The sequence below is a fragment of the Leucopleurus acutus genome (genome assembly GCF_964270905.1).
Source record: "Leucopleurus acutus genome assembly, chromosome: X".
Lineage (NCBI taxonomy): Eukaryota > Metazoa > Chordata > Mammalia > Artiodactyla > Delphinidae > Leucopleurus > Leucopleurus acutus.
In genome coordinates this window covers 62,107,461-62,134,093 of record NC_139148.1, presented here as the reverse complement: position 1 = coordinate 62,134,093, position 26,633 = coordinate 62,107,461, and the positions used below count along the sequence as shown (strand labels likewise).

Genomic DNA, 26,633 nt, shown 5'->3' with positions numbered 1-26,633 from the left:
ATCTCTTTTAGTACTTTAACACTTAAATTTGATACATTTGGAATTTTGGTGTACAGTGTGAGGCATGGATTCAATGTTTTATCCAGATGGCTACTTGATTGTCTTAACATCATTTAATAAATAATCTACCTTTTATCATCTATTAAATTCCCCAATTTCATAGCACTTCATATATCTTTTATGGTACTTCACAGTTGACTTGTGGTATAGGAACTTTTACAACAATAATGTATATGATGTGTGTGTGTGTGTGTGTGTGTGTGTGTGTGTGTGTGTGTATGTATCTTTTAAAAATAAGCACACATTCTTCTTACTTCTTCATTAGTTCCCTAAGTGTAGCATACTTTCTGAACTTTCAGTAGTTAAATTAAATCTTTGACTTTAATTTCAGCTACTTTGAAGCCCATTAAGAGGGTAAAAGAATGTATTTTGTCAAAACACAACTGAAACTAAGACTTATTCTTGTCTAGGTATTCGGCTTTCAGTGCCGACTTAAAAATAGTTTTACGAGAATTTGTAGTAAATAACACTCATTTCCTAATGAGAGAAACCTATCAAAAACGGGCGTATTCTCTATGACACAAACAAAGTATTGTTGCCTGTAGCTTTATTTATAATTAATGTAGACCTGCCTTTAACATTCCAGAGGACCTGACTGGGACACTGGATTGTATGATGAAGGGAGTGCAACAGTCAGAGAGCTGCTTACTGAGCTCTATAGCAAAGTTGGAGAAATTCGTCACTGGGGCCTGATCCGATACATCTCTGGAATCTTAAGGAAGAAGGTGGAAGCACTCGATGAGGTACTATAAATTCTTCTTGAATTTATACCAAATCTAAATGGAGGTGCTTTTTATAAATTGGTTTCTGCAGTTGTTTTTTAAGGCAGTCACCACAGCATCTAACCGTTTAAGATGTTGTTTTTCCCACATAACATTTCTGATTATCAGGTAGCTTTTTTTGTTTATGAATGTCAAATATATAATACTGAAGCATATAAACTGTAGACTTATAGAGGTGTTATAAACTATGAGGATTCTAGGTCTTAAGAATGAATTTATACTAGGCTAAAAGTTCCTACCTTTTAGGAGATAAAAATACTTCATTGTTCCTTCCTAGAAATCCCTCTTTTCTGATCTTCATCGCATTTCCTGAGGAAAAGATTGATGTGTCATTAAGTTAAGGGGGAGCAAAGGTTTCTAGGCTGAAAACAGAAAATTTCGTGGAAATGTGAGGTGTTATGGGAAGGATAATACTATTATACTATTTATTCCTAGGCCTGCACAGACCTTCTCTCCCACCAGAAACATTTGACAGTGGGACTCCCTCCAGAACCTCGAGAGAAGACCATCTCTGCGTTAGTATGGTTTTTGTTTGGGTTTGATGAAGCTTCTCTGAGACTTTAAGGAGCTGTGTGGACTGACTGCAATTCTCTTGTCCTAATCTATAAGTGGATGATAATGTCCTACGTGTGTGAGCTTCTATCAGGGACAGTGAATGTGAGAATGTTGGTAGTGATAGGACATGAGTAAATGAAAGAGAAGGCTCACAGGGAGTAGTACTCAAATGTATTTTGCTCTTTTGGGGTTTTTTTGTTTGTTTGTTTTTACTTATTGGCTTTACCAAACGTTTTATTCAAAAAACAAACAAACAGGGCAACTGGAATTAGCCCCCACAAAAAATCAGCTATACTCTAGACTTTGTTCCAGGCCTCTCTCCTTGGCTTATAGATGGCTGTTTTTTCCTTATGTCTCTTCACATTTCTTCTCTCTCTGTGTGTCTCTGTGTCCAAATTTCTCACTTATAAAAGACACCAGTCATATTAGATTAGGGCCCACCCAATTACCTCACTTTAGCTTACCTCTGTAAAGACACTCTGAGATACTAGGGATTAGGATTTCAACATAGGAACTTAGAGGGAACACAGTTCAATCCATAGCACCTTATTCCTGGCAAACAGAACCTTTTATTACAAATCAGATCAATTTTGTGGCTACTGTGGGCAATCCAAAAGAAGATGGCATGCCCCATGCCCCCAGAGTGCTTAGTATCAACAGGAGAGTCAGAAGTGTAGGAAGGTGTGTGTGTGTGTAAACTGATGAAACTATAAAAAATCAGTATAACTCTATAAGGTGTGATTGTAAAGTAATAAAATGTCTTCCAAAAGGCACAGCTTAAATTTAGTTTATTACTTTTTAGCCATAATAGTTACTTGTCAAATGTTAAGAATTAACCATGAAAGACTGGTCTGGAAGGACGTCATGGGGTGAGTTTTAAATACAATTTGGAGGGAGAAGGGCAATCCAGGCTTAGAGACGGGAGAGCAGAGCTCTCCTGAGTTGATATGGGCCAGAGTGCTTTGGGGAGGCAGTGAACTTTGAAGACTGAAAGAACCAGAATGCTACCAGTAATGATGAGATGTTGAGACACTGACTTGGACTTGGGAGGAGCTTTTTTATTTTCTCAATAAATTTAGCTTTAAGTAGTTGCAGAATTTTGTCTTTCTTCACTGTCCTCTTCCTTAGACCTCTGCCCTATGAAGTACTCACTCAGCTGATAGATGAAGCCAGTGAAGGGGACATGAGCATTTCAATTCTTACACAGGTGAGCAGAATTATAAAGCCTAATCTGGTGATTGATATTTAAAAGTTTGTTTTCAGTTGATCTGGCAATTTCTGAAGACCACAAAATAAGCCTTGTGAGATCTAGGGCATAATTTTTGTCTATATTCATTCCATGCACAGGAAATAATGGTATATCTAGCCATGTATATGCGAACTCAGCCTGGCCTCTTTGCTGAAATGTTTCGACTTCGAATTGGTCTGATCATACAAGTTATGGCAACAGAACTGGCCCACTCCCTTCGATGCTCAGGTATTCAATTAAGTAACTGTTTGAGGCAGAATTCACTTTTAATAGAGTTCTATTGAGTTTTGAATCAGGAGGGAAAGGAATCTAAAAGATTTTTATCGGTAGCTCAGAAGCTGCATATAGCAGTCTTGTTCCCATGTTAGTCAGTCTCTATACAAGTCAAGGGACTGCTATGACAAATTTATATATTAGTTGTCAACTTCAAAATTCCACCTCCTAGGGGCTCTGCACTCCCAATGACATTCCTACTAACTCCTAGAGTGATCCGAGGCATACATCAAACTAAGTGTGATAGACTGGGTTCAATTCTGATTCAGGCATGGCCACCTCTGGCTGTCAGATTGAGTCACCACATCAGTTTGATTATAGTGTCAGTATTCTGTCTAGTCAACATCAGGATCAAATAAAGGAAGGCAATATTTCTATTCATATTTATCTGACAAGACTCTTTTTGATATTAGCTATAGGTATATTTGGCAAGGTAGCAATTTTAGTTAGAAGAATAGATGGGGCCTTTGGAAGCTGTAGCACAGAATTATGGGGAGACCCCGTGACATGACTATTTTTTCCTTCGGTATTTGATTTCAACAAGAATGGCAAAGTAATAGAGATAGGGATTGAATAGAAAGATAAAATCACAGTTGCAAAACTCAATTTTAGCCATTGTTTCAGTTAAATTTCCCCAAAAGGCTTTTAATTGAGCTGTTAGCAAGTAGCTAAATTTATTGGTTTGAATCTAACCTAAATTACATGAGATAATGTATATTTAAATAACCCTTTAAAGGAATAAAGCTAATGATTATTTTATACCTACCATATGCCAGACACTGTACTTTTTGCTTTTTATTTACATATATTATCTCATTTAATCCTTACAACAACCAACTGGAGAAGGTATTTTTATCTCACTTTTACTGATGGTAAAAGGAATTGAAACTCAAACTATTGGATGTAAAATAGGCTCAAGACTGTATTGTATAAAGAAGATGTGGCACATATATACAATGGAATATTACTCAGCCATAAAAAGAAACGAAATTGAGCTATTTGTAATGAGGTGGATAGACCTAGAGTCTATCATACAGAGTGAAGTAAGTCAGGAAGAGAAAGACAAATACCATATGCTAACACATATATATATGGAATTTAAGAAAAAAAATGTCATGAAGAACCTAGGGGTAAGACAGGAATAAAGACACAGACCTACTAGAGAACGAACTTGAGGATATGGGGAGGGGGAAGGGTGAGCTGTGACAAAGCGAGAGAGAGGCATGGACATATATACACTACCAAACGTAAGGTAGATAGCTAGTAGGAAGCAGCCGCATAGCACAGGGAGATCAGCTTGGTGCTTTGTGACCGCCTGGAGGGGTGGGATAGGGAGGGTGGGAGGGAGGGAGATGCCAGAGGGAAGAGATATGGGAACATATGTATATGTATAACTGATTCACTTTGTTATAAAGCAGAAACTAACACACCATTGTAAAGCAATTATACCCCAATAAAGATGTTAAAAAAAAAAGAATGTATTGTACAACACAGGGAATATAGCCAATATTTTGTAATAACTGTAAATGGAAAGTAACCTTTAAAATTGTATAAAAATTTTAAATTCTTTAAATAAAGCTAATGAGCAATTTTTAAAAAATGAAACTCAGGTTAATAACTTGCACGAAGTTACATAACTGGTAAATAGTGAAATTTGAGTCCAAGTCTGCCTGATTCCAAATGATCGCCAGTTCAGCACATTGTTATAAGATTACATGTATATATATATTTTTTTTCTCAAGCTTTGGTATCAAGTGATGTTTTATGAGAGTCTGATTATTCAATAATAAACCTCAAGAAGGGATAAATCCGCAAACATTCTTCACTTTTCCTTAATTGCCCATTACAGATTTTTTTTTCCTGTGGATTCATCAAACCATGGCTATTTATTTCTTCTAGGATAAAGTCAAGATCCCTGGGTCTGATATTCAAGACCCTCAACAGTCTGGCCTCTACTTCCCACTTCAACAGTACTTCCCACTAATTTTATTAGTCCCCATCCTTGGAGATTGATGTCTCCTCTTATTTCCAAAGCATTTATTGTCTCTACCTCTCATTTGACACTTAGTATAGCCATGCCATGTTTTACCGTTGTTTATCTTGTTTACATGTCCAGTCTTTCCCAAATAGTTGGTCAGCCTCACAAGGTCAAGTACCATGTCATACCTGTTTGTACTAACATTGTTTAAAATCATGACCTACATGTAGTAAACTCATAATAGGTGTCTGATGTTGATGAACAAATTCAAGTTATATTCTCAATATTCTTCATAATTTCATAGATTCATATCTATTCTCTTTTTAAATCCCCATATTTCCAGATAGAGAGAAGTTTTAATTATTTTAGCCCATCTTCATAGATACAATCATTGCTTTCTCCGACTGGTTTCCAGTTCCATTGTACTCCTTTCATTCTTCCCACTTTCAAATAAAGATTCTACTGAGTATCCTAATGATGTGGAAGAGGGGTGAAGAAGAAATCAAGGGCCTAGTTAATTCATAAACTGGATAATCAGTCCTTAAATTATTAAGAATCTGTTGGAGGATGAATACCTAGGCAGTATGGTGCTGGAAATTTATTTTCTTTAACATCTTTATTGGAGTATAATTGCTTTACAATGTTGTGTTAGTTTCTGCTGTATAACAAAGTGAATCAGCTATGTGTATACATATATCCGCACATCCCCTCCGTCTTGTGTCTCCCTCCCACCCTCCCTATCCCACCCCTCTAAGTGGTCACAAAGCACCGAGCTGATCTCCCTGTGCTATGCAGCTGCTTCCCATTAGCTATCTATTTTACATTCAGTACTGTATATATGTCAATGCTACTCTCTCACTTCATCCCAGCTTACCCTTCCCTCTCCCTGTGTCCTCAAGTCCATTCTCTACGTCTGCATCTTTTTCTTCCAATCAAGGGACTTAGAAATTCTAAGCAAGAAAGGAAATAGAGAAAAAATAGGGTGAGAGTGGCAGGTCAATTAGAAATCCCTCTGTTCTAACATTTCTGCTGAGTAGCTGAGGAAGCCACAGATGGCCTGATGAATCTCAGTCCTTCAGCCATGAAGAACCTCCTGCATCACATTCTCAGTGGCAAGGAGTTTGGCGTGGAACGAAGCGGTAAGGTTGAATCACTGCATTTCTATTTCAGAATGTTTGTTTTAAATGTCTCATTGATTTTAAAGTGTTTCTTTTATCAGTGGAACTTTTCTCCCAAATAAATAGGACCCCAGTATATGAAAGTTAAAACCAAAGCTGTCTTCTGGAACAAGATTTGGAAACCACTGTGTCTTTTTTTCCCTTAAATGATATGTCAGTTAAGTAGATTACTAGCATATTTTGTTTTGAACTGTTTTATACATTCCCTTACATTATCTTAAGACTCTACTTTAGGACAACTAGCAACTTGTATCATCTGAAACTTTCTTGTATTCCAGTTGGCAATAATTCAGTAGCACTTATAGTGGGGGGTGTGTGTGTGTGTGTGTGTGTGTGTGTGTGTGTGTGTGTGTGTGTGTGTAGCTGCTACAGTGCACCTGATACATCCTTTCATTTTTAAATTCAAATACGTTTAGGGGTCTATCACAAATTAACCTTACACCTGCACTTGGTGGTTTGGTAGTGGTATTTGATATCAAGTACCTAAAACATCAGAGCAAATTAAAAGAGTTATCTCTCATGCTTAACTTTTAGACTTAGAATAAATAAATATATAATGTCAGATGGATGGATACTAGACCTTAGCTAGTTATAAAGCAGTGTTCCTCAAGCCTTACTGTTCATAAGAATCACCTGGGTATCTTGCTAAACTGCAGGCTTTAATGCTAGAGTTGGGCCTAAAATTCTAACAAGCTTCTAGGTGAAACTAATGCTGCAGGCCTGTGGACCACACTTTGAATAGCAAGGTTTAGTTGGTTGTTTGGTTTTTATTATTATTAACATAAAAGGAGGACATACATCTAAGTCTTTTAAATGTGGTGGAGAAAAAAATTTGAACCTGGTTATCCTCCCTCTTTCTCTTTAATCTGTCATGCTATATAGTTCGTCTCACTGATTCAAATATCAGCCCTGCTATTTCTATCCGTGAGATTGGTGCTGTTGGAGCAACCAAACCAGAACGAACTGGGATTATGCAGTTAAAAAGTGAGATAAAGCAGGTAAGATACTACTTGGGAACTGAGCTGGGATACTTTCATATTTAAGAACATTCTTTTGGACTCAGACTTTGTTAAGATCATGTATTTTGTTTCATATTCTGAGTTTAATTTGAGCCATTTATTTTTCAGGTGGACTTTCGTAGACTGTCTATCTCAACTGAGAGTCAGGTGAAACAAGTAGGGATCCTTTAATATAGATTAACCTGCCTTTAGTTCTATAAAACATGCATGAGCTTATGGCTTTTTTACAAATAAGATAAGCCACAGAGTAGCTTGTTTGATTCTCCTTTTTAGCAATCTTTCTGCAGATAGCTTTCATTTTTCTGGGCCAAACTATCTTGCTGATTTTAAGAGGAAAGTAACTTGTTTCTGATAGCAAGAAATTGAAACCTTGAATTCCTCTTGTTAGGATTAATACATAATTTTGGAATTAATTTTATGAAAGTAGACTTACATTTCTTGCTTTTAAGAACCAGACTAGGTAAGGGCTTTTTTAAACATCTATTTTCAGTTATTGTCCAGAAATTAGATTTTTATCATTGTCATGATAGAGGTATATGAAAGGTGTTGTGAACACATAGAGGAAAAACATATAAATCAATCTGAGAGTTGGTGGGAGTCACCAAACATCATACTGTAGGCTGTTACTAATTTTTTCCTTGAAGATGAGAATAGATGAGTTATTGTGTTATACAAAGAAATAATTAACACAAACTTCCATAGTGCTTTTCAGAACTCTGGGAAATGGTGTGATTTCAAAGTCTTTTATGAAAAGCTTAAAACAACTCCTTCTACTTCCAAAATAGACTTATGCTAGCTTACGATATTAAAACACGTCCAGAAGAGGAAAGGCAAAATGGAAATTTTGCTTGTTTGTGTGCTTGTGTGTCTGTTTGTTTTAGGAGTCAGAAACCATTTAGGAAAATAAAGAGCCAATGCTTGATGTTTAACTTGAAGTAAACTTAATTTAGGTATACCTATCAGATACCCTTTTACGTTTATATTATGCAAGTACAAGACCAGAATGGAATAAGAAAGGGCCTTGTGATAGAAAAGTGTTCACTTTACAGGATTTTTTCCTAGACAATTTGTATAATATGACCATTTTCCTATCTGAAAGGTTAAAGAACTACATTTCATACTGAAGAGTTAAAGTGATGTTCCTGGTAAACAGTTCTTGTTTTGGTTGAGAGTGATTGGCTAAATACTTCATGGTTGTTTATAGTCACAGAGTATTACTTACATGTTCGTTATATATTTAGAACTTGAAGTCCATGTTCCCAGCTAGATTAGTATGATATTAAGGACTTGACCTACCCACCCAGCTATATCATTTAATTTTTTTTACACATACACTACCTATAGGACTTTAAGAAAGCCAAAATCATTAGGACTGTAATTTAGAGGATTGAGAGCTCTAAATTTTCATTACTTTCTTTCTTCTAAATACCGATTTCCATCCTCACCTGCCTGTCTGGTATTTTGTATTGTTCTAAGCCCTTTTCTCTGCCACTCACCAATGCCCTCTTTTCTGATTATAGAAAAAATACTTGTAAAGGTAGTTTTATTTATTTTACCCTTTACCATGACTTTTAGAGTCAGGCTATTTCATCAGCTTTTCTAATGATAACATGCTGGCTAGTTACTTGAATAGTCTGTAATTTTACTCTACTAATAACTTTTAAAAACACATAATGTTTGCCTTGCCTCATCCCCTTTAAAAATTTATTTTCTCAAATATTTTTTATAGCCCAATGGTAGTCATCCCCTGGGTGTAGATTTGATGTCACTGTTTTTTTCTGGTAACTGCTGTTATCTTGTATTATATGACAATCAGATTGACTGAAAAAAAATGAATCAGGCTTCCCTGGTGGCGCAGTGGTTGAGAGTCCGCCTGCCGATGCAGGGGACACGGGTTCGTGCCCCGGTCTGGGAAGATCCCACATGCCGCAGAGCGGCTGGGCCCGTGAGCCATAGGCCGTTGAGGCCACGCGTCCGGAGCCTGTGCTCTGCAACGGGAGAGGCCACAACAGTGAGAGGCCCGCATGCTGCAAAAAAAAAAAAAAAAGAATCAAAAAGTAAAATTTATACTTATAAATCAGCTTCATGCAGGGTGATATCTTTCCATTTCTCTTCCAAAAAGGCAGGTGAGGGGGTTCAACTCCAACCTCTTTTCCATTTCAGAAAACAAAATTCAATTTAATAAGTATTTATTTGTTAAGTATCTGTTCAGTCATTTATTCTTTTGACTAATATAATTAATTAAATGCCTGCTATGTGCCAGGCACTGGAAAGCATCGGTATCCGCTGGGAACTTGTTAGAGATGTGAAATATTGTTCTCATCCTAGGCCTACTGAATCAGAAAGACTGAGGTGAGGCCCAGCAATCTGTGTTTTAATAAGCTTTCTAGGTGATTCTGATGCACTTTTAAGTTTGAAAATCACTGGGTTACCTATTCTTATTGTTTATTCATTTGTAAATATTAATTGAGTGCCAATTTTGTGCCAGGCACTGGAAATACAATAGTGAACAAAACAGATGTGGTCCTTGCCCTCATGACGCTTACAGTTTAGGAAGACTGATCTCTGATTTAGTTTCCTTGGTTTAAATCAATAATCCATAATGGCCTATGATTTCAGATTTCTTAGGCTGAAGAGATTAAGGCCAGATGACAACCAAACAAAAAATGGAAAACAATTTGGAAACAATATTGGTATTTCTGTTGACTTTAACCAAGTATATACCCTGTATGGAATTAGTGTAGTATGACTTGGCCAACTTTGTCATATCTACATTAATAAAGGAAGACAGAGGCATAGAGGAGGAGTTAATCTAAAAGCTCAGAACTATTGATATTTGGACGCGGGCCTCTCACTGTTGTGGCCTCTCCCGTTACGGAGCAACAGGCTTGGGACGCGCAGGCTCAGCAGCCATGGCTCACAGGCACAGCCGCTCCGCGGCATGTGGGATCTTCCTGGACAGGGGCACAAACCCGTGTCCCCTGCATCGGCAGGCGGACTCTCAACCACTGCGCCACCAGGGAAGCCCAGCCTAGGATCTTGATGGTAGAGACGAAGACAATGAAGATAAATCAAATGGAGTTCATCTACTTGGTGCATCAGTGTGATAGTCACTGGCCAATAGAAGTGCCTTAGGGCACTTTTCTCTTTTACATAGCAGTGGTGATATAGGCATTTGATCCAAATTAAAATGTAAGAAGTTCTTTTCTCAGAAAATATTTCTATTACCTTCTTTTTATTTTATATTTATTTCTGAATCTAAACTGTCAAAGAAACACTTTCCCCAATGTATTTTATCCTTTACTTTTATAAGTTTTATGTTGTAGCATGTACCAATACTTCATTCCTTTATATTGCTGAACAATACCTTACTGTATTGATATACACCACATTTTATTTATCCATTTATCAGTTGATGAACATCTGAGTTGTTTCTGGGTTTTGACTGTTATGAATAACGCTGCTATGAACCTTCATGTACAAGTTTTTGTGTGGACATATGTTTTTATTTCTCTTGGATATACATCTAGGAGAAGTGCTGGGTCATTTGGTAACTATGGTTAGCATGAGGAACTGCCAAATTGTTTTCCAAAGGGGACTGTACCATTTTACATTCCCACTGGCAATGTCTGAGGGTTCCAATTTCTTCATATCCACACCAATCCTTGCTATTGTCCATCTTTTTGATTCTAGCCATTTTAGTGGGTATGAAATGGTATCTCATTGTGGTTTTGATTTGCAGTTCCCTAAGGCTTATGATATTAAACATCTTTTCATGTGCCAATTGACTGTTTGTTTATCTTCTTTTGGAGAAATGTCCATTCAGATCCTTTACCCATTTGTTAATTGGGTTATTTGTCTTTTTATTGTTGAGTTGTAAAGATTCTTTATATATTCTGGATACAGGTCCCTAAAGGTTCTTTATGTATTCTGGATACAAGTCCCTTATCAGATATGTGATTGGCACATAGTTTTTCCCATTCTGTGTGTTGCTTTTCACTTTTTTTTTTCTCTGAAGCATATCAACCACGCAATTTACTTTCTTGATAGTGTCATTTGAAGAACAGAAGTTTTTAGTTCGGGTGAAGTCCAATTCATCTAATTTTTCTTTTAGTGTCCTATCTAAGAAGGCGTTGCCTAGCCCAAGGTCACAAAGATTTATTCCTATTTTTTAAGAGTTTTGTAGTTTTAGCTCTTACAATTAGGTCTATGATTATGTTTATGGGTCCCCAAGACCACCTCTCGGGTTCAGTGATTCACTAGGAGGACTCACAGGACTAAGCATACTCAAAGCTATGACTTATTACAGCAAATGAATACTAAACAAAGTCAGCAAAGGGAAAAGGTGCATTGGACAAAGTCCAGGGAAAACAGGCACCAGCTTCCGGAGTGCTCTCCCAGTAAAGTCACACAGGATGCAACTCCCCGTGCAATGAGTTGTGACAACATGTATGAAATATTGCCAACCAGGGAAGCTCATTTAAGACTCAGCACCCAGGGTTTTTACTGGGGGCTGGTCACATAAACAGCCTCTGTCTGGCATGTACCAAAACTCTAGACTCCCAGAGGGAAAGCAAATGTTCAACATAAACCATAGAGTTTCCACAAACAGTTTAGGCACAATAAGCCACTGTTAATCAATTCTGAGAATGGTGGAAACCCTCCCAAAATCCAGCTCTCCAAATGCCAACCAAGGGCCAATCTTATAATCAGGCCTTTCCAAGAATAGCATTTCTGACCTTCTATATTAACTCTTTTTTGCACAGTAACCCATTTGGACTTAATTTTTGTGTATGGTGTGTAGTAGGGGGTCCAACTTCATTCTTTTGAATGTGACTATCCAGTTGTTCTAGCACTATCTCTTAGATAGAAGACTGTCTTTCCTCCATTTACTTTTCTTGACACCCTTGTTAAAAACTGACAAAAATGCAGTGGTTTATTTCTGAACTCCCAATTTTATTTCACTGATCTACATGCCTAGCCTATGCCTGTATGACGCAGCCTTTTTTTTTTTCCAGAGAAGGAAGGATTTATTACTTGCAGCAAGTAAGGAGAACACTTGTTTTCCCAAAGCAGTGTCTCTTGACACAGTCTTGATTATTGTAGCTTTATAATAAATTTTGAAGTTGGGAATTGTGAGTCCTCCAACTTTGATCTTTTTAAAGATTGTGTTAGCTATCATGGGTCCCTTGAATTTTCACATGAATGTTAGGATAAGCTTGTCAATTTCTGCAAAGAACCCAATGGGATTTTGATAAAGATTGTGTTCAATCTATAGATCAGTTTTGAGAGTATTACCATTTTAACAATATTAAGTCTTCTGATCCATGAAAATAGGATCTCTATTTATTTAGGTCTTTAATTTCTTTCAACAGGTTTTGTAGTTTTCAGAGTGTATGTTTTACACTTCTTTCATTAAATTTATTCCTAAGTATTTTATTCTTTTTAATGCTGTCTTAAACAAAATTGTTTTCTTAATTTCATTTTCAGATTGTTGATTGCTACTGTTTAGAAATACAATTAATTTTTGTATATTGATCTTATATCGTGCAGCCTCACTGAACTCATTTATTAGTTCTAATTGTTTTTTAGTGAATTCCTTATATACAAGATCATGTCATCTGCAAATGACTTTCCACTCTGAATGACTTTTATTTTCCTTCTTAATAGCCCTGGATAGAGCCTCCAGTACAATACTGAATAGAAGTAGCAAGATTGAACATATTTGTCTTGTTCTGATCTTAGGAGGGAAAACATTCAGTCATCAACCATTCATTATGATGTCAGCTGTGGGTTTTTTGTAGATGCCCTCTATTAGATTTAGGAAGAACCCCTTTGTTCCCAGTTTGTTGAGTGTTTTTTATCATTGAAGCGGTGTTAGAATTTATTAAATGCTTTTTCTGCATCTATTAGGATGATATGGGTTTTATCCTTTATTCTGTTGATAGGGTGTATTACATTGATTGATGTCCAGATGTTAAAACAACGTTGAACTCCTGGAATAAATTCTACTTCATTGTGTGTATTAAAAGGTGTATCATCTTTTTTATATGTTGCTGAATTTTTAGGTTTGCTAGTGTTTTGTTGAGGATCTTTGTACCTCTGTTCATAAGGGGTATTGATCTGTAGTTTTCTTGTGATGTCTTTGTCTGATTTTGGTGTAAGGCTAATACTGGCCTCATAGAATGAGTTGGGAAGTTCCTTCCTTTTCTCTTTTTTGGAAGTGTTTGTGAAGAAGTGATATTAATTCTTCTTCAGATGTTTGGTAGTATTAACCAGTGAAGCCACCTGTACCTGGACTTTTCTCTGTGAAAGTTTTGTAATTACTAGTTATATCTCTTTGTTATAAATCTATTTGGATTTTGTTTCTTCTGGAGTCCATTTGGATAGTTTGTGTCTTTCTAGGAACTTGTGGTTTTCACCTAAGTTATATATCAATAATTTGTTGACATGTGACTGCCAATGGTATGTCCTTATAATCCTTTCTGTTTCTTTAAGGTTGGAAGTGATGTCCTCTCTTTCTATCCTGACTTTAATACATTTCCTTTTTTTATTTTTTGGGTATGTCTAGCTAAATATTTGTCAATTTTTTTGATGTTTATTTTCAAAGAAACAAATTTTTGGTTTCATTGATTTTTTTCTATTATTTTTGGTTCTCTATTTTTCTTTCTGTTACAGTCTTTGTTATTTTCTTCTCTTTGCTTTCAGTTTAATTTGCTCTTCTTTTCTTCTTTTTTTCATTGTCTTAAGGTAGAAGGTTTGGTTATTGATTTGAGATCTTTCTTCTTTTTTAATACAAGCATTTATAAAATAAACTTCTCTTTAAGCACTGTTTTAGCTGCATCCCATAAGTTTTGGTATGTTGTGTTTCCATTTTCATTCATCTCAGAGTGTTTTCTAATTTTCCTTGTGATTTCTTTCTTAACCCACTGGTTATTTAGGAATGTGTTGTCTAATTTCCACATATTTGTAAATTTCCCAAATTTCCTTTTGTTACTGATTTCTAATTTAATTTCATTGTAGTAAGATAATATACTTTGTGTCTTATTTCAATTCTTTTAAATTGAGGCTTGTGTTATAGCCTACAGGAGCAACAAACCAAGCCATAGACCAGTTAGAAGTTTAACAGAAATAACCTGGCAAAGAGACAGTGAAGAACCTCCCATGTCATCAGTATTTTTATGGCTTTTCTTATGTATCACTAGATGCTTTCTGAAAGGCTCATACCTGTTTACATTGCTGCTAGCTACTCATAAGTCTTCTAGCTTCTCTATAACCTTTTTGTCTTGGGTGTTACACTTAATTTGTGGTTTATAATTCTGCTGAGTGTGTTTATTATTCATTGTGCTATAATACTTTAATCATAGAAACAGATAACTCTTGATTTATGTTCTTTCCTCTACTTTTCCCCCAAGTCACCTGGAACCTCTATGAGTCCAAGTATTGGGTCCTTCCCTAGTGCATGTGGTCAACAGACATCTAAAGATAGTCGTCAAGGTCAATGGCAACGCCGAAGAAGGCTGGATGGAGCACTAAACAGAGTCCCAATTGGATTTTATCAAAAAGTATGGAAAGTTTTGCAGAAGGTGAGCATAATACACTGTAGATGTCTCTTTATTTCACACACCCCCCCATGAAATTATCAGTCTCCTTGTCTGAGATATGACATGGCTATGATATCACTGCAATTATATAAAAGTCATGTGCTCTTATGGATAAAACCTAGAAGAAAACATTAAAATGAAACAGTTGATTTGTTATTTTGACATTACTGATAATTTAGTCTCTCTCCATAACTGTTACTGTTGCAGTGTTTATAAATGAGATTTCAAAAATCATCACTTCTCTGCTTTTTGGCCATGGTTGGATATTGTGGGACATTGTGATACATTTACTGCTAATCAAATGAATGTGGTGATAAAGACTCACTTTCTTTGTAGCTATTGTAGAGTAGAAATGTTATTTGTAGCAATGTGCTGTTAATAACAAATGTTACTACAGTAAAACAACTGTGGCATCTGGGAAGCTTTATGAGACGCTCTTACCTATTTTTTTTCTTGGATGAACACTACTAAATAAATGCAGTCATAGTGATGCTAATAGTCCAGAGACTCTACTGGTGTGACCAATTTTTGTTTTTCTGTCAAAGGCCTAGTTTGCCAAAGACATTCAAGGGGACATCACACCATTATGATTGTGACAGATTTAGAAGGCCAAGAAGACTATTGTACTCATTCATAGATCTCATTCATAGTCTCATAGGTGCCACTTTTTGCTTCATTGCCCTTGGTAATGACCTGAAGAACACTTCAACCAGGACTTCAAAACCTTTAGTTATGTTTCTCCCCTTAGCACACTGATATTCCAGGGACAGAATCAGGGGATCCTTTGGAAAGGTGAAATTTGATTCCTCGAACTATCAACTCTGGCGATCTTCCTTTCAAAGAGTACCTATCAGTTATTTTCCTTCCATTTAACTGCTATAGCACAGTGGTAACAGATATGTGCTGTATCTCTCCAGCTCTGCCTGGCTTATGGCAATTCAGTTTCACAGACTACATGTAGTAGGTGCTCTTCTACCCAGATACCATGGAAAGTGTCTGTTCTTGTCATCAAAGAGTTTAATCCATAGTTATCTTCTTACATAGCAGCTGTAATGCAAGGCCAAAAGTGTTATGATGAAAGTGCAAAACCAGAAGGCTGTGAGAATACAAGGGAAGGAACATTCAAGTCTGACTGGGAAAATTGGGTATTTTGTGGCAGAATCAAAGCATGAATTTGAAATCCTAATGTAAAGGGGAAAAACAAATGCCGTCTGTTTTTATTTTCATTCCATTCCTTTCAGAGTATGAATGTAACATAATCACTCTGCACATATGTTTCAAGGCTGGTAATTCTCAAAGATTGTTATTTGGCATATGGAACATGGGATGGAAGTGTCTGGTAGGGTCGATAAACTTTTTGGATTGGAATATTTATCTGTGGTTTAATATATAATGTTTTGATTTATTTAAAATCTAAAATGGCAAGTCATTAATTCCCACTGCTTTTTAATAATTGAATTGATGGTGGGGGGAAGATAAAATATCATTCGTTCATACAGTATTTCTTGAGCATCTGCCATGCACTAGGCAATGTCCTAGGTGCTCACAGGAATACAACAGAAAACAAAACAGACGACGATCTCTGTCCTTATGGAACTTACATTCTACTAAGGAGAGACAATAAATAAGAAACACAATAAATAAGTAAATTATACAGAATGTTGAAAGATGACATACTGTAGAGAAAGTAGAGCAGAGTGAGGGGATCAGGAGTGCTGATGGGGGATGCTTAACTAGAAAATGTAACTATGTATGTCTGGTAAATGCATATCTTGAGTTTTTTCTCTTCAGCCCAAAAAAATCTTTATGAAAGTCTATTTGTGATGGCTCTGGGACCTACCGTGGTATCCTCTCAGATAGTCTCTGAATCTTTAGGGCTAGACTATCTCAGCAGGTAGACCTTCCCGACCCTTCCACTCCCCTAAGTAGAGGATGAAGCTTGAGTTCCCTATAGTCCAACCCTGCTTCTTGCCACACAGTAAGCGTAACCCCTTGGCAAAGACCCGTGGGGTGCAGGGCCTTTCCCTGGCCTGTGATTACTCAGCATCTACCCAGGGGAACACACTTAGAAATACTGAGTGTCTCCTTACAGTCTCCCAGTTGTCAGCATATCCTGGGTGACGTTTTTGCTGTTTTGCAGTGTCATGGACTTTCTGTGGAAGGTTTTGTTCTTCCTTCTTCAACCACTAGAGAGGTAAGATTCTGTGTCTTTCACATTTATTTGATTGATAGCTTGTCTGGCTAAAGTATTTCAGTGATCTCTTTTCAAAATAACAAATCTATGCTTTTATAAATCAACTGAACAAGAAATGCATTGGAAGAAAGGAGAGAATGTTCTTAAAAAATAGAATGGGAATATTAGAGAATAATTATGTATTACATTAATTATATAAAGGCAGTTTCTTTTAATGGTTGATTAAGTTAAGCTGATTTATGTGAGTGTTGCCAGAGTTAGAAATGGCAGATGAGATAGAAATCTAAGAATGAATGAATGAATGACTTCTCATGTCCCCATCCTGCTCATCCCTACCTTTCTCTACTAACATGTTTGTAGACTATAAACCAGTGATCATAAACCAATGGTCCTTAGCTCTAACTATATATCACAGTAACCTGAGCTCCTATCTCCAATTCAGTGGATTAGACTCTCCAGGGATGGGGCATGAGCACCTGTACTTTAAAAAAAAAATCCTTAGAATAATCCTGATATATCACCATGGTTGGAAAACATTGCCATGAACCACAGACATAGATTAAGAGGTGCTTTTATATTTTGCTTTTTGCCCAGTCACACTGAAATTATAAAGAAATAGCTTTTATACAAAATCAACAAAGGAGTGAGAATTGGGAAGCTGAGAATTGGGAAGCTGAGAATTGGGAAGCTAAGACTGGATAGTAGAAAATTCTCAAAAACTCTGGAGTTCTTGTAGATCATGGCTGCAAGGGTGGGTACAGAAAGTTAATGCTGTGTTTCAGGGCTCCACTCCTTCCTAGAAGCCTCTTCCCTAGTAAAGAACACTGTGTCCTCTCTTGGTCTTCTCTCTGCCTTTAAGCAAGATTGAAATGTTAACAGAATTAATAATAATACATACCTGAATGTACCTTTAAGAGTCTCCAAAACACCTTTACACAGTCTTTAATTTGATCTTCAGCACAACTATGTGAGATAGCTAAGGAAGGGATTGTAGTTCCTAGTTCACAGATAAGCATACAAATTTAGAGAAGTGAATTGTCCAAGGTCATAGAACCAGTAACTGACAAAGACAGGACTTGAACCCAGGTCTTTAGACTTCAAATCTACATTGCCACCCTAAAGTATATACTTAATACAGTTTTACCAAAAATTAGCCCTCAATCCCCTTCACCCTAAAATAACTTCATATTTCTTCATGCCCTTTTTAATCTAACAGTATATAAATATTTTACATAATCCTCATCATCACGTATATACAATTTTAGTTTCTATTTAGATTTTTCCTTTATCCACAGTCATCTTATTTATTCTTTTAATGATTCTATAGAAACTCATGAAGTTGCTGTACCATGATATGCCATTATTTACACAACCATTCCCATGTTTAGATTACTTCTAGTTTTCCACTTGTGACTAATGCTGCTATAAAACACTCTTGCACATAGGGCTTTTCTCCTCTCTTGAATTATTTCCTTAGGATGAACTTCCAGAAGGAGGATTATGGGTTAGAGGGCATTGATACTTTTATGACTCTTGTTATGCTTGCCAGATTGCCTTCAAAAACAAGATTGAACCTATGTACTCACTCAATTATATTAAAGGAGACTGAAGCAGTACTCTTGGCTACAGTATTTCTTCTGCCTTTCAGAATAGGTAATTGATGTCTCCTGCATGATGGGCTCTTAGGAAGTGATTTTCTTCTTCTCTGTCACAGATGACTCCAGGTGAGATTAAATTCTCTGTTCACGTGGAGTCTGTCCTGAATCGTGTACCTCAGCCGGAGTACCGCCAGCTTCTGGTTGAAGCCATCCTTGTCCTCACCATGATGTCAGACATTGAAATTCATAGTATTGGAAGCATCATTGCTGTGGAAAAAATAGTGCATATTGCCAATGACTTGTTTCTTCAAGAACAGGTAGGCAAACCTGTTGTTTTCTCAAAGAGGAATGTCTGATACTAACCTGACTGCATTCAGAGCTCTTCAAGAAGCCAAGGTCACTTTCTTGTGTCCTCTTCCTCATAGCTCTTTTCTAGGCCCCCTTTGTAGTGGCTCTGAGCTCTATCTGTAAAAGAAGTAAGCTGCGGGATGACCTCTGTCTTTTACCATGAGTTTTGTGGTTGTGTTACATGGTAAAGTTGCCTGGAACTCAGGAGACTTTTATGCTTTTCGTCATATTTCAGACTACTTTTATCACACTACTTTTCGTAGCGATAAGGACTTAATAAGAAACTATTGGGTAGTATATCCTTTCTGGACTATTAAGGAAAAGAGAAGATTTGATTTTGGTTTTGTTTTGGTTTTGTTTTTCTCTCTTACCTGTAGGAAAATATTAAAGTGAAACTTTTAATTCTACATTTCCTTATTTTCTTAATAAATCTTATTCCAGGAAATTAAGCACATTTTAAAAATGCAAACTATTGAAAGCTTTCCAAATATTTCTTAGATTAAGAGTAGGACCACATAAAGTGAAGGACATGCACTGCTGTTAATAGAACAGTCTCCAAAACATGTAATCAGTGTTTCATTCTATTAGGCCCTGGGGGGGAATGCAAAGGAAATTAAAAGTTTCTCTAGGACTTTTCAAGGATTTTCTAGGACAGTCCTAATTTTAAATATTCTGATTGCTCTTAGTTCGTTGTAGCAGAAAATGTGATCCCTTTTAGGCATAGACTCTAGATTGGAAAGCTTGAGGTCTATTTGAATTAAATCGACTTAGAAAGAAATAATGATGAAATGCAAGATAAAATAATACATGCTGAAATCAGTGGTACTAGAAGGATTCAGACCAAAGTCCCTCTAGGGTGATTTGTAAGTATTAACATTTGAATCTTTAACAAACACAACTCTAATTACCTATTATATTTAACTTTCAAAAATCCAAAACAATTAATGCTTTAAAAATAATTTCATGTGATTTTAGGATCTAGTGAAAAATGCATATATAGAAACTCATAGTCACCATTTTGTGCATAACCCTGATCCCTTCCTGTCTAAACAGCCTAAGATCCAACTAGTTGGTGATGGGGAGGAGGCTCTGAGTTATTCTAATCAGGACTTTAATTAGTAGGATTAGTAATTTTTCCTTTCCCCTGTGTTCTCCCACCCTTAAAAACCAAACAGAAAACCCTCGGCGCAGATGATATCATGTTGGCCAAGGATCCTGCATCTGGCATCTGTACTCTTCTGTATGACAGTGCACCCAGTGGCAGGTTTGGCACCATGACCTACCTCTCCAAGGCAGCTGCCACCTACGTGCAGGAGTTCCTGCCTCACAGCATCTGTGCCATGCAGTGAGGCCTCTAGGCCCTGGCTGCTGGGAGCCTTTTGACAGCTGGCTCCTGCCTCATTGTGCATGGAACTGAAATGTGATGGCCTGATCACTCCCGACCGTGCCCCTTTCCAACCCATCCCTCCCAAGAAGAGCGAACTTTTCTGATAAACTAACTGGTGTAGAAGACGTGAACCCTTGCCTGGAGGCATCTGCTCACCCAGGCTTTTCAGTGCCTTAATTCTTTCATGGTTCATAAAAGTTTGCATGTGTTTTTATTCTCTAGATCTGTTACAAACTTAGTTTTCTAACTCCTGTTTGGGGAGCAGGTGTTAATAATAACTTATTCCTAAAGTTTGATTTTTCTTATGTTTGGTTCATTGTGTGAACGAGTAGTGGGTGCTTTGGAACATTATTTCAAGTGAGTAAACCCTAAATTGTTGGACTTTATGCTGCTATAAATTGGAAATGTCTATCCTAAGTGCCTTTTCTTGGGAAAAGAGTACCAGATCATGGTTTTCTTCTTTACTCACATGCTGCCTCACACTGAATGATGAACTCCTTTCTGTGCAGAACTTACTGTCTCTGCTTTTGCCTTCTCTATATCGGCACACATAATTCTTACTCTCCCTTTGATGAAATATCAAAAAAATGCAAGTGCAGTGTGCATATTTAAGGATTTCAGTATTAACACTTAAAATCACATTTTATGAAGATTGCTGGTACTCAAAGATGTATTTGTAGTAGAAAATGCAGAATAACCCAGAGAAATGGAGCCAGGATCCCAATTCCAGAAAGGAGGGGGGCAGAAGAGAAGATGTCTGGGTAGAGTCTTACACCTAGGAAACAGAGAAGGAATTAGAGATGGGTTAGTGCCCGGAAGAGAGCCTTGTACACTAATCCATGGCTCTGAAGAGTGGGCCAGCATACAATACAGAGAATAATTGAAGCCTCTGTCTTTGGCGAACAGGCATATAGCAGTCCAGTCTATAGCTGCTTTACTGAGCACTCTTTCTTTGTGCTCACCTGGTCTCCGTCTCACTCACCTATTCACTCTCTATAGCATCCACCCCTCCAATTCCCTGCCCTCCTATCTACTTTTAAACTCATTCATTTACATTTTTACTTCCTGATTCTCTGTGTTCATATCTATGTATATCTTGATATCTGCAGGCATGTATCTGTCTCTCGTAAACACCTGCATTTGTATGTGTGTCTAAGCACACGTGGGAATTTTTCTGAATGTTAAGTAGTTTTGACATGTCTGTATATCTGTCTTTATCTACATTTGACAAACTGAGTTAAGTATGTAAATATGAGCGTTGTGTGTGGGAGAGGGGTGTGACTATGGCCTCAGGCTGATACGCAAAAGATAGTGGAGGATTCCTTGAGTCCTCTTTCCTAGTCTCATGTTTAGGTAGCCAATTGAAGAATGTTTCTCCTAACTTTCTGTCTTAGTTCCAGGCCACTATAACAAAATACCATAGACAGGGTAGCTTAAACAGCAAACATTTATTTCTCACAGTTCTGAAGGCTGAGAGATACAAGATCAAAGTACCAACAGATTCAGTGTCTGGTGACAGCCCTCTTTCTGGTTTGTAGATAGCTGCCTTCTTGCTGTATCCTTACATGGCACAGAGAGAGTGAGCTCTCAGCTCTTCCTCTTTTTCTCAGGGCACTAATCCTACCATGGGGACTCTACCTGATTATCTCCCAAAGGCTCCCACCTCCAAATACTTTCACATTGGGGATTAAGGCTTCAAGATATGAATTTTGGAGGGATGCGAACATTCAGTCCATAGCATTTTCCTTCTCCTGTTAAGACTCTACTAATTTCCCTGTTTATACTCAGATAACTTCCTACTTCAATCCCCTATTTTCCTTCAGATTTTTTCAGGTTTTTCTCCAAGAATGGGGATGGGGGACTCTCTAAATAATTGTAACAGAACCAGTGACAATATTATGAGTACACATGAATAAATGAGCATAGTAGGGTGATAGAAAACAGATAGTGGAAACAAAGAAAGGATGGCCAAACTTTTCAGTACCTCTCTTATAGGAAATGGAAACACACAGTAAGCTTTCTGATTACGTGATTTTCTGGTCACATATAAAGAAAATTTACACCCTGTTCTGAAACTGTCTTTTCACTGGCTGCAAGTGTACCCCAGCCACAGAGAGTACATCTGGAGTGGCACAGTTGAAAGCCACCACTCCCTCCCACACAAATTTACCTGAACTGACCCTGATGGCTACATTTCTCTGGGTTTATGAAGTTATCTATCACTATGCTTCCCACACACAGCTACTTCACTTTTAAAGCAACTGTTTAGAAAACTTGATTCATATTTTGTTCATTTTAAGCATGTGGTACTAAAAAACACATTGGACACTTTTTAAGCACTTATGTTTTGAAAAGAGAATAAAAAATTAGAATTTCCAATTAAATCATGTCTGGTGCCAATGTGCAAAACTTTATATGTGTTTCTGTGATTGGAGTTTATTTCATGGCTCTATTTTACATACTCTAATTATGCGGTACAGTCAAAGCTCATAATTGGGTCAAAGTAGAATAATATTAATACATAAATCATATTTTATACATTATATAATATGGTATGTAATATATGTAAAGAAATGCAGTTTTATCATTCAAGTGCATGACTGCTCAAACTAGGCTCACTGAATTCCAACTAGCTTATTGACATCTGTCGGGAGCCTGTTCTGATGAATGAATAAGACTGATTTTTGGTCAGCATTATAATTGTTTGCAGGTGGTGCTCCTGCACAACTGGAGGGTACCTAAAAACAGTTCGTTCTCCTAAGTGTTATAACTATTCGGCAGAATCTTGTTCTACTACTCATTAGCCTTTTGTGTAACAAGAGAGGGTTTATCCAGCAAGGATGAACAGTCTCTGCAGTCCCATCCTGGTTAATTAGGTTATACTACATTCTGAGAATTTTATGCAGCTGATGGGTCCAAAGTTATTCTTACTCTGACCCTTTTCTACTTACCAAATACCTAGTACCTGTACTAATGCAATGGAGATAAATATAGTGTCTTCCACACTTAGTCTTCATTTCCTATTAAACTTGAGTGACCTTAGGTCTTGGTTTGCCCAGGACAGTCCCCGTTTATGCCTGTTGTCCTGGCATAATTATTAATAGCACTCTCTGTCACTCAAAAGTGTCCCAGTTTGGATGGTATGGTCACCCTCTATTTAGCAGAAGTCTGATTTCTTTTAAGGCTAGGCCTAAAAGCAAAGGACCTGTTCTCAAACCAGTAACAGTACTCTTGCAGTAACGGTATGTGGGTGAGGATAACAATGAGGTGGAGACTTTCCCCCAAATTAAGGAATATTTGGCATAATAGCTCTTAAATGATAATCAATATTTGAGTGCTTACCAAATGCCCGACATTGTTATACAGGCACTTGGTATGACCATCTTATTCTGTTTTCACAGTCACCATGTGAGTTAATTACTGTTGTCATCCCCATCTTCCATATGAGGGAACTGAGGCACTAAGCATTATAAGCAAATTGTTGAAAATCAGACAGCCAGGAAGTGGTAGAGCTTGGATCTGAGCTCAAGCAGTTTGACTCTATAGAGTTCACATTCTCAACAATGACACTCTCCAAGGAAAAGACATTAGGAAGTGGTGTGAAAACAAGGGTCAGTTGGTTCACTACAGTTGAGATATCAGTGGGCATATTGTAAAATGCACAAAGAAGGTGGCCAGAGGAGTGGTGACTTCTTAATGTGTTTGCTTTCCCTTCTGCCTGCTTCTGCCAACAAGTGAAGGCAGAGGAGATCATCAAAAGAAGTGGCATAGCCCATCCTGACCTTGCTGGTTCAAAAACTACCTTTAGCAAAAATGGCTAAGGAAAGTGAGGCCAAGAACTTGTCCAGGGTCACCACACTAGTAAACTTTGGAGCCAAGATTCAACCTATTTCCTCTGACTTCAAGTCCTCTGACTGCAAATCTGGTGCTTTGAGAAAGGTTTTCTTCCCAAGTTAAGGATAGTATGGGTATTAAGCTTGTGGAAAGTTGAGGTTGGGACCTGTGGCATGGTTTGTGCTCTATCTTAATCATGAATAAGGGTGCAGCCTCCCTGTGGGATTTGCTGTTGCAGATCCTTGTGCAACAATTTATCTTTTTCCATAGTTGAATCATCTTGCCACATTGTATGCCAAATGAGGATACTGTTTCCAGTTTAAAAGCAATGCTCCCCATGTTGAAGTGTTCAGCTACCTGTTGCTAGAACTGAAAGAACACATGGAAAAATCAATTTTCACATCAGAGTCCAGACTTTAGAGTCTCAGTTGGCCAGTCTGTATCCTGCCCTCCTTCTCCACTGTCTATCCATGAAAAGCCCTAGACAAGTCCTGTTTCCTCCTTATATTGCCAACTTGTCATGATCTCACCTTTTAGTCAACTCCTACAGCCCCATAGACTCCTTCCCCTCTGTAAACATGTGCATTTCTCTCTTATTCTAAAAAAATATTCCTGGGCTCTGACATCCCCCTAGGTTGATATACTATAATAATTCCTTCCTTTCACAGTCAAATTTCTTCAAAAAGGAAGTTACACTTGACAGCATTGGCTTCACTCATTAACCCCTTGCAATCTGGCTTCCTCCCTTGCCTCATGTGTTTTTCATAGAGCACCAGCGAACTCCTAATGGCAAAAGGGGTTTCTGACCCTTTTGCAATACATGACATTGTTACTACCTCTCCCTTCTTGTAAACCTCTCATCCCTTGATTTCTGTGAAACTGTACCAGTTCTCACCCAACTATTCCTTTTTTGTCTCCTTTTTGGCATCTTTCTCTCCCAACTCCCACAAACGGCATTCTCCCAAATCACTCTCTTCTTCCTAGCTCAAAGATTCTCACCATGGCGTGGGGCAGGTTTTAAAAAGTGACATGATCTGATTTACATTTTTTAAGAAGCTCACTCTGCGGCTACAAAAAGAATGGATTGTAAGTCAACAAGAGTGGAAGTAGAAGCCAGCTAGGTATTGCAGGAAGTCCAAGTGAGAGATGACAGTGCCAGGACTGGGGTGGCGACAGTGCAGAGGAGAGAAGTGGAGGTAGTTAAGACACGTCTTGGAGGTGAAACCAATGGAAATTGATGGATTAGATTTGGGAGTGAAAGAAAAGGGGGGAATACAAATAACTCCCAGGTTTCTGGCTTAGGCAACTGGATAGACTTTGGTATCTCTACTGAGCTATGAAAGATGGGGAAGGGGTGGCAAAGACTTGGATAGGAAAATCAGGAGTTTGGTTTGAAAATGTTAAGTTAGATATGATTAGACATCGCAGTGGAGACAGCCATGTTCCCTTGACTATATCACCCACTGTTATGACTTTAGCTATCTCTTATCTATGTGGGGAAATAAACTGGGTTAAGCACCTGCCTTACCCTCTGAGTTCTTCCTTCTCATTTCCGTCTTCCTTATATTGATACTGCTGGCCTTCTCTTCACACAGACTTTAAGAATTTTCAATAACTTCTCCATCTGCTCTCACCAATATTCAAGTACTAGTAGTAAGGAAGTCCTGTTGAACCTACCCTGTGCATTGTTTCTCCCTCTCTGTTTCCATTGTCCCTACCCTAGTTTAAATCATCATCGCTTTGGAATTCCCTGGCGGTCCAGTGGTTAGGACTCCATGCTTCCACTGCAGGGGGCACGAGTTCTAACCCTGGTCGGGATCCCGCATGCCACGCGGCACAGCCAAAAGAACAAAAAAACAAAACAAAACCATAAATGATCATTATTTCTTATCTGATCCATTGCAGCACTCTCACTGCTTGTAGTCTTTCGATAGTTAATCTTCCCTACACACTACTGCTGTAGAAATCTTTTATTTTAAGATTTCTGTTTATATGTCTCCCCATTTGCCACAGGGTGAAGTCTATTCTCTTTAGTCTAGTATTCAAAACACTTCATGAGCCAGCCCCTTCAACTAAACTAGCCTAGAAATGTTCTCCTTTTTGTTTTTGCTTATGCTGTTGATTCTAGTCAGCATGCCCTCCCCTGGCTCCCTTCTTCACCAGGTAAAATCCCATCTATCCACTAGGACCCTCTCAGATGTCACTGAATAAGAACCCTAGTTGCCATTTACTAAGTACCAGTTATTAAGTACTTAATGCTTAGTTCTTAAACAAGCATCCTACATTCATTATCTGACTCTGCTTCTTGTGTATCCGTCTCATCTACAAGAATGCAAATTCCCTGAGAGCAGAGATCAGACTGTAATTCATCTTGAGGATTGAATCCTCAGCTGTACTGTACACTTAGTTGATGTCAGATAAAGTTTGATGAATGATTGAATGATGGCAGAACTTTGAGCTAATTGCTATGGGAAGATACAAAAGGAGCATGAGAGCTTACATTCTAGCTAAAGAAACACATCGCAGGAGAAAAAAAAAATCCAGAATACTAAGTATTGAGGAGATACTAAATGG

General features: G+C 37.6%; 1 protein-coding gene across 2 annotated transcripts in view; it reads left to right on the top strand.

Moving 5' to 3' along the window:
• PHKA1 (phosphorylase kinase regulatory subunit alpha 1) overlaps positions 1-22,556 on the top strand; it is a 130,676-nt gene extending 108,120 nt beyond the window's left edge. Inside the window, exons 22-32 of one of the 2 annotated variants that reach the window (XM_082864922.1) lie at positions 647-803; positions 1,278-1,357; positions 2,526-2,604; positions 2,745-2,874; positions 5,935-6,036; positions 6,958-7,073; positions 7,203-7,250; positions 14,510-14,680; positions 16,839-16,892; positions 18,607-18,807; positions 20,014-22,556. In XM_082864922.1, the coding sequence (XP_082721048.1) occupies positions 647-803; positions 1,278-1,357; positions 2,526-2,604; positions 2,745-2,874; positions 5,935-6,036; positions 6,958-7,073; positions 7,203-7,250; positions 14,510-14,680; positions 16,839-16,892; positions 18,607-18,807; positions 20,014-20,187 (1,312 nt within the window). In that variant the 3' untranslated portion in view covers positions 20,188-22,556. The remainder of the gene's footprint in view (positions 1-646; positions 804-1,277; positions 1,358-2,525; positions 2,605-2,744; positions 2,875-5,934; positions 6,037-6,957; positions 7,074-7,202; positions 7,251-14,509; positions 14,681-16,838; positions 16,893-18,606; positions 18,808-20,013) is intronic. The other variant, XM_082864921.1, reaches the window with a different exon arrangement.
• Positions 22,557-26,633: the final 4,077 nt, after the last annotated feature.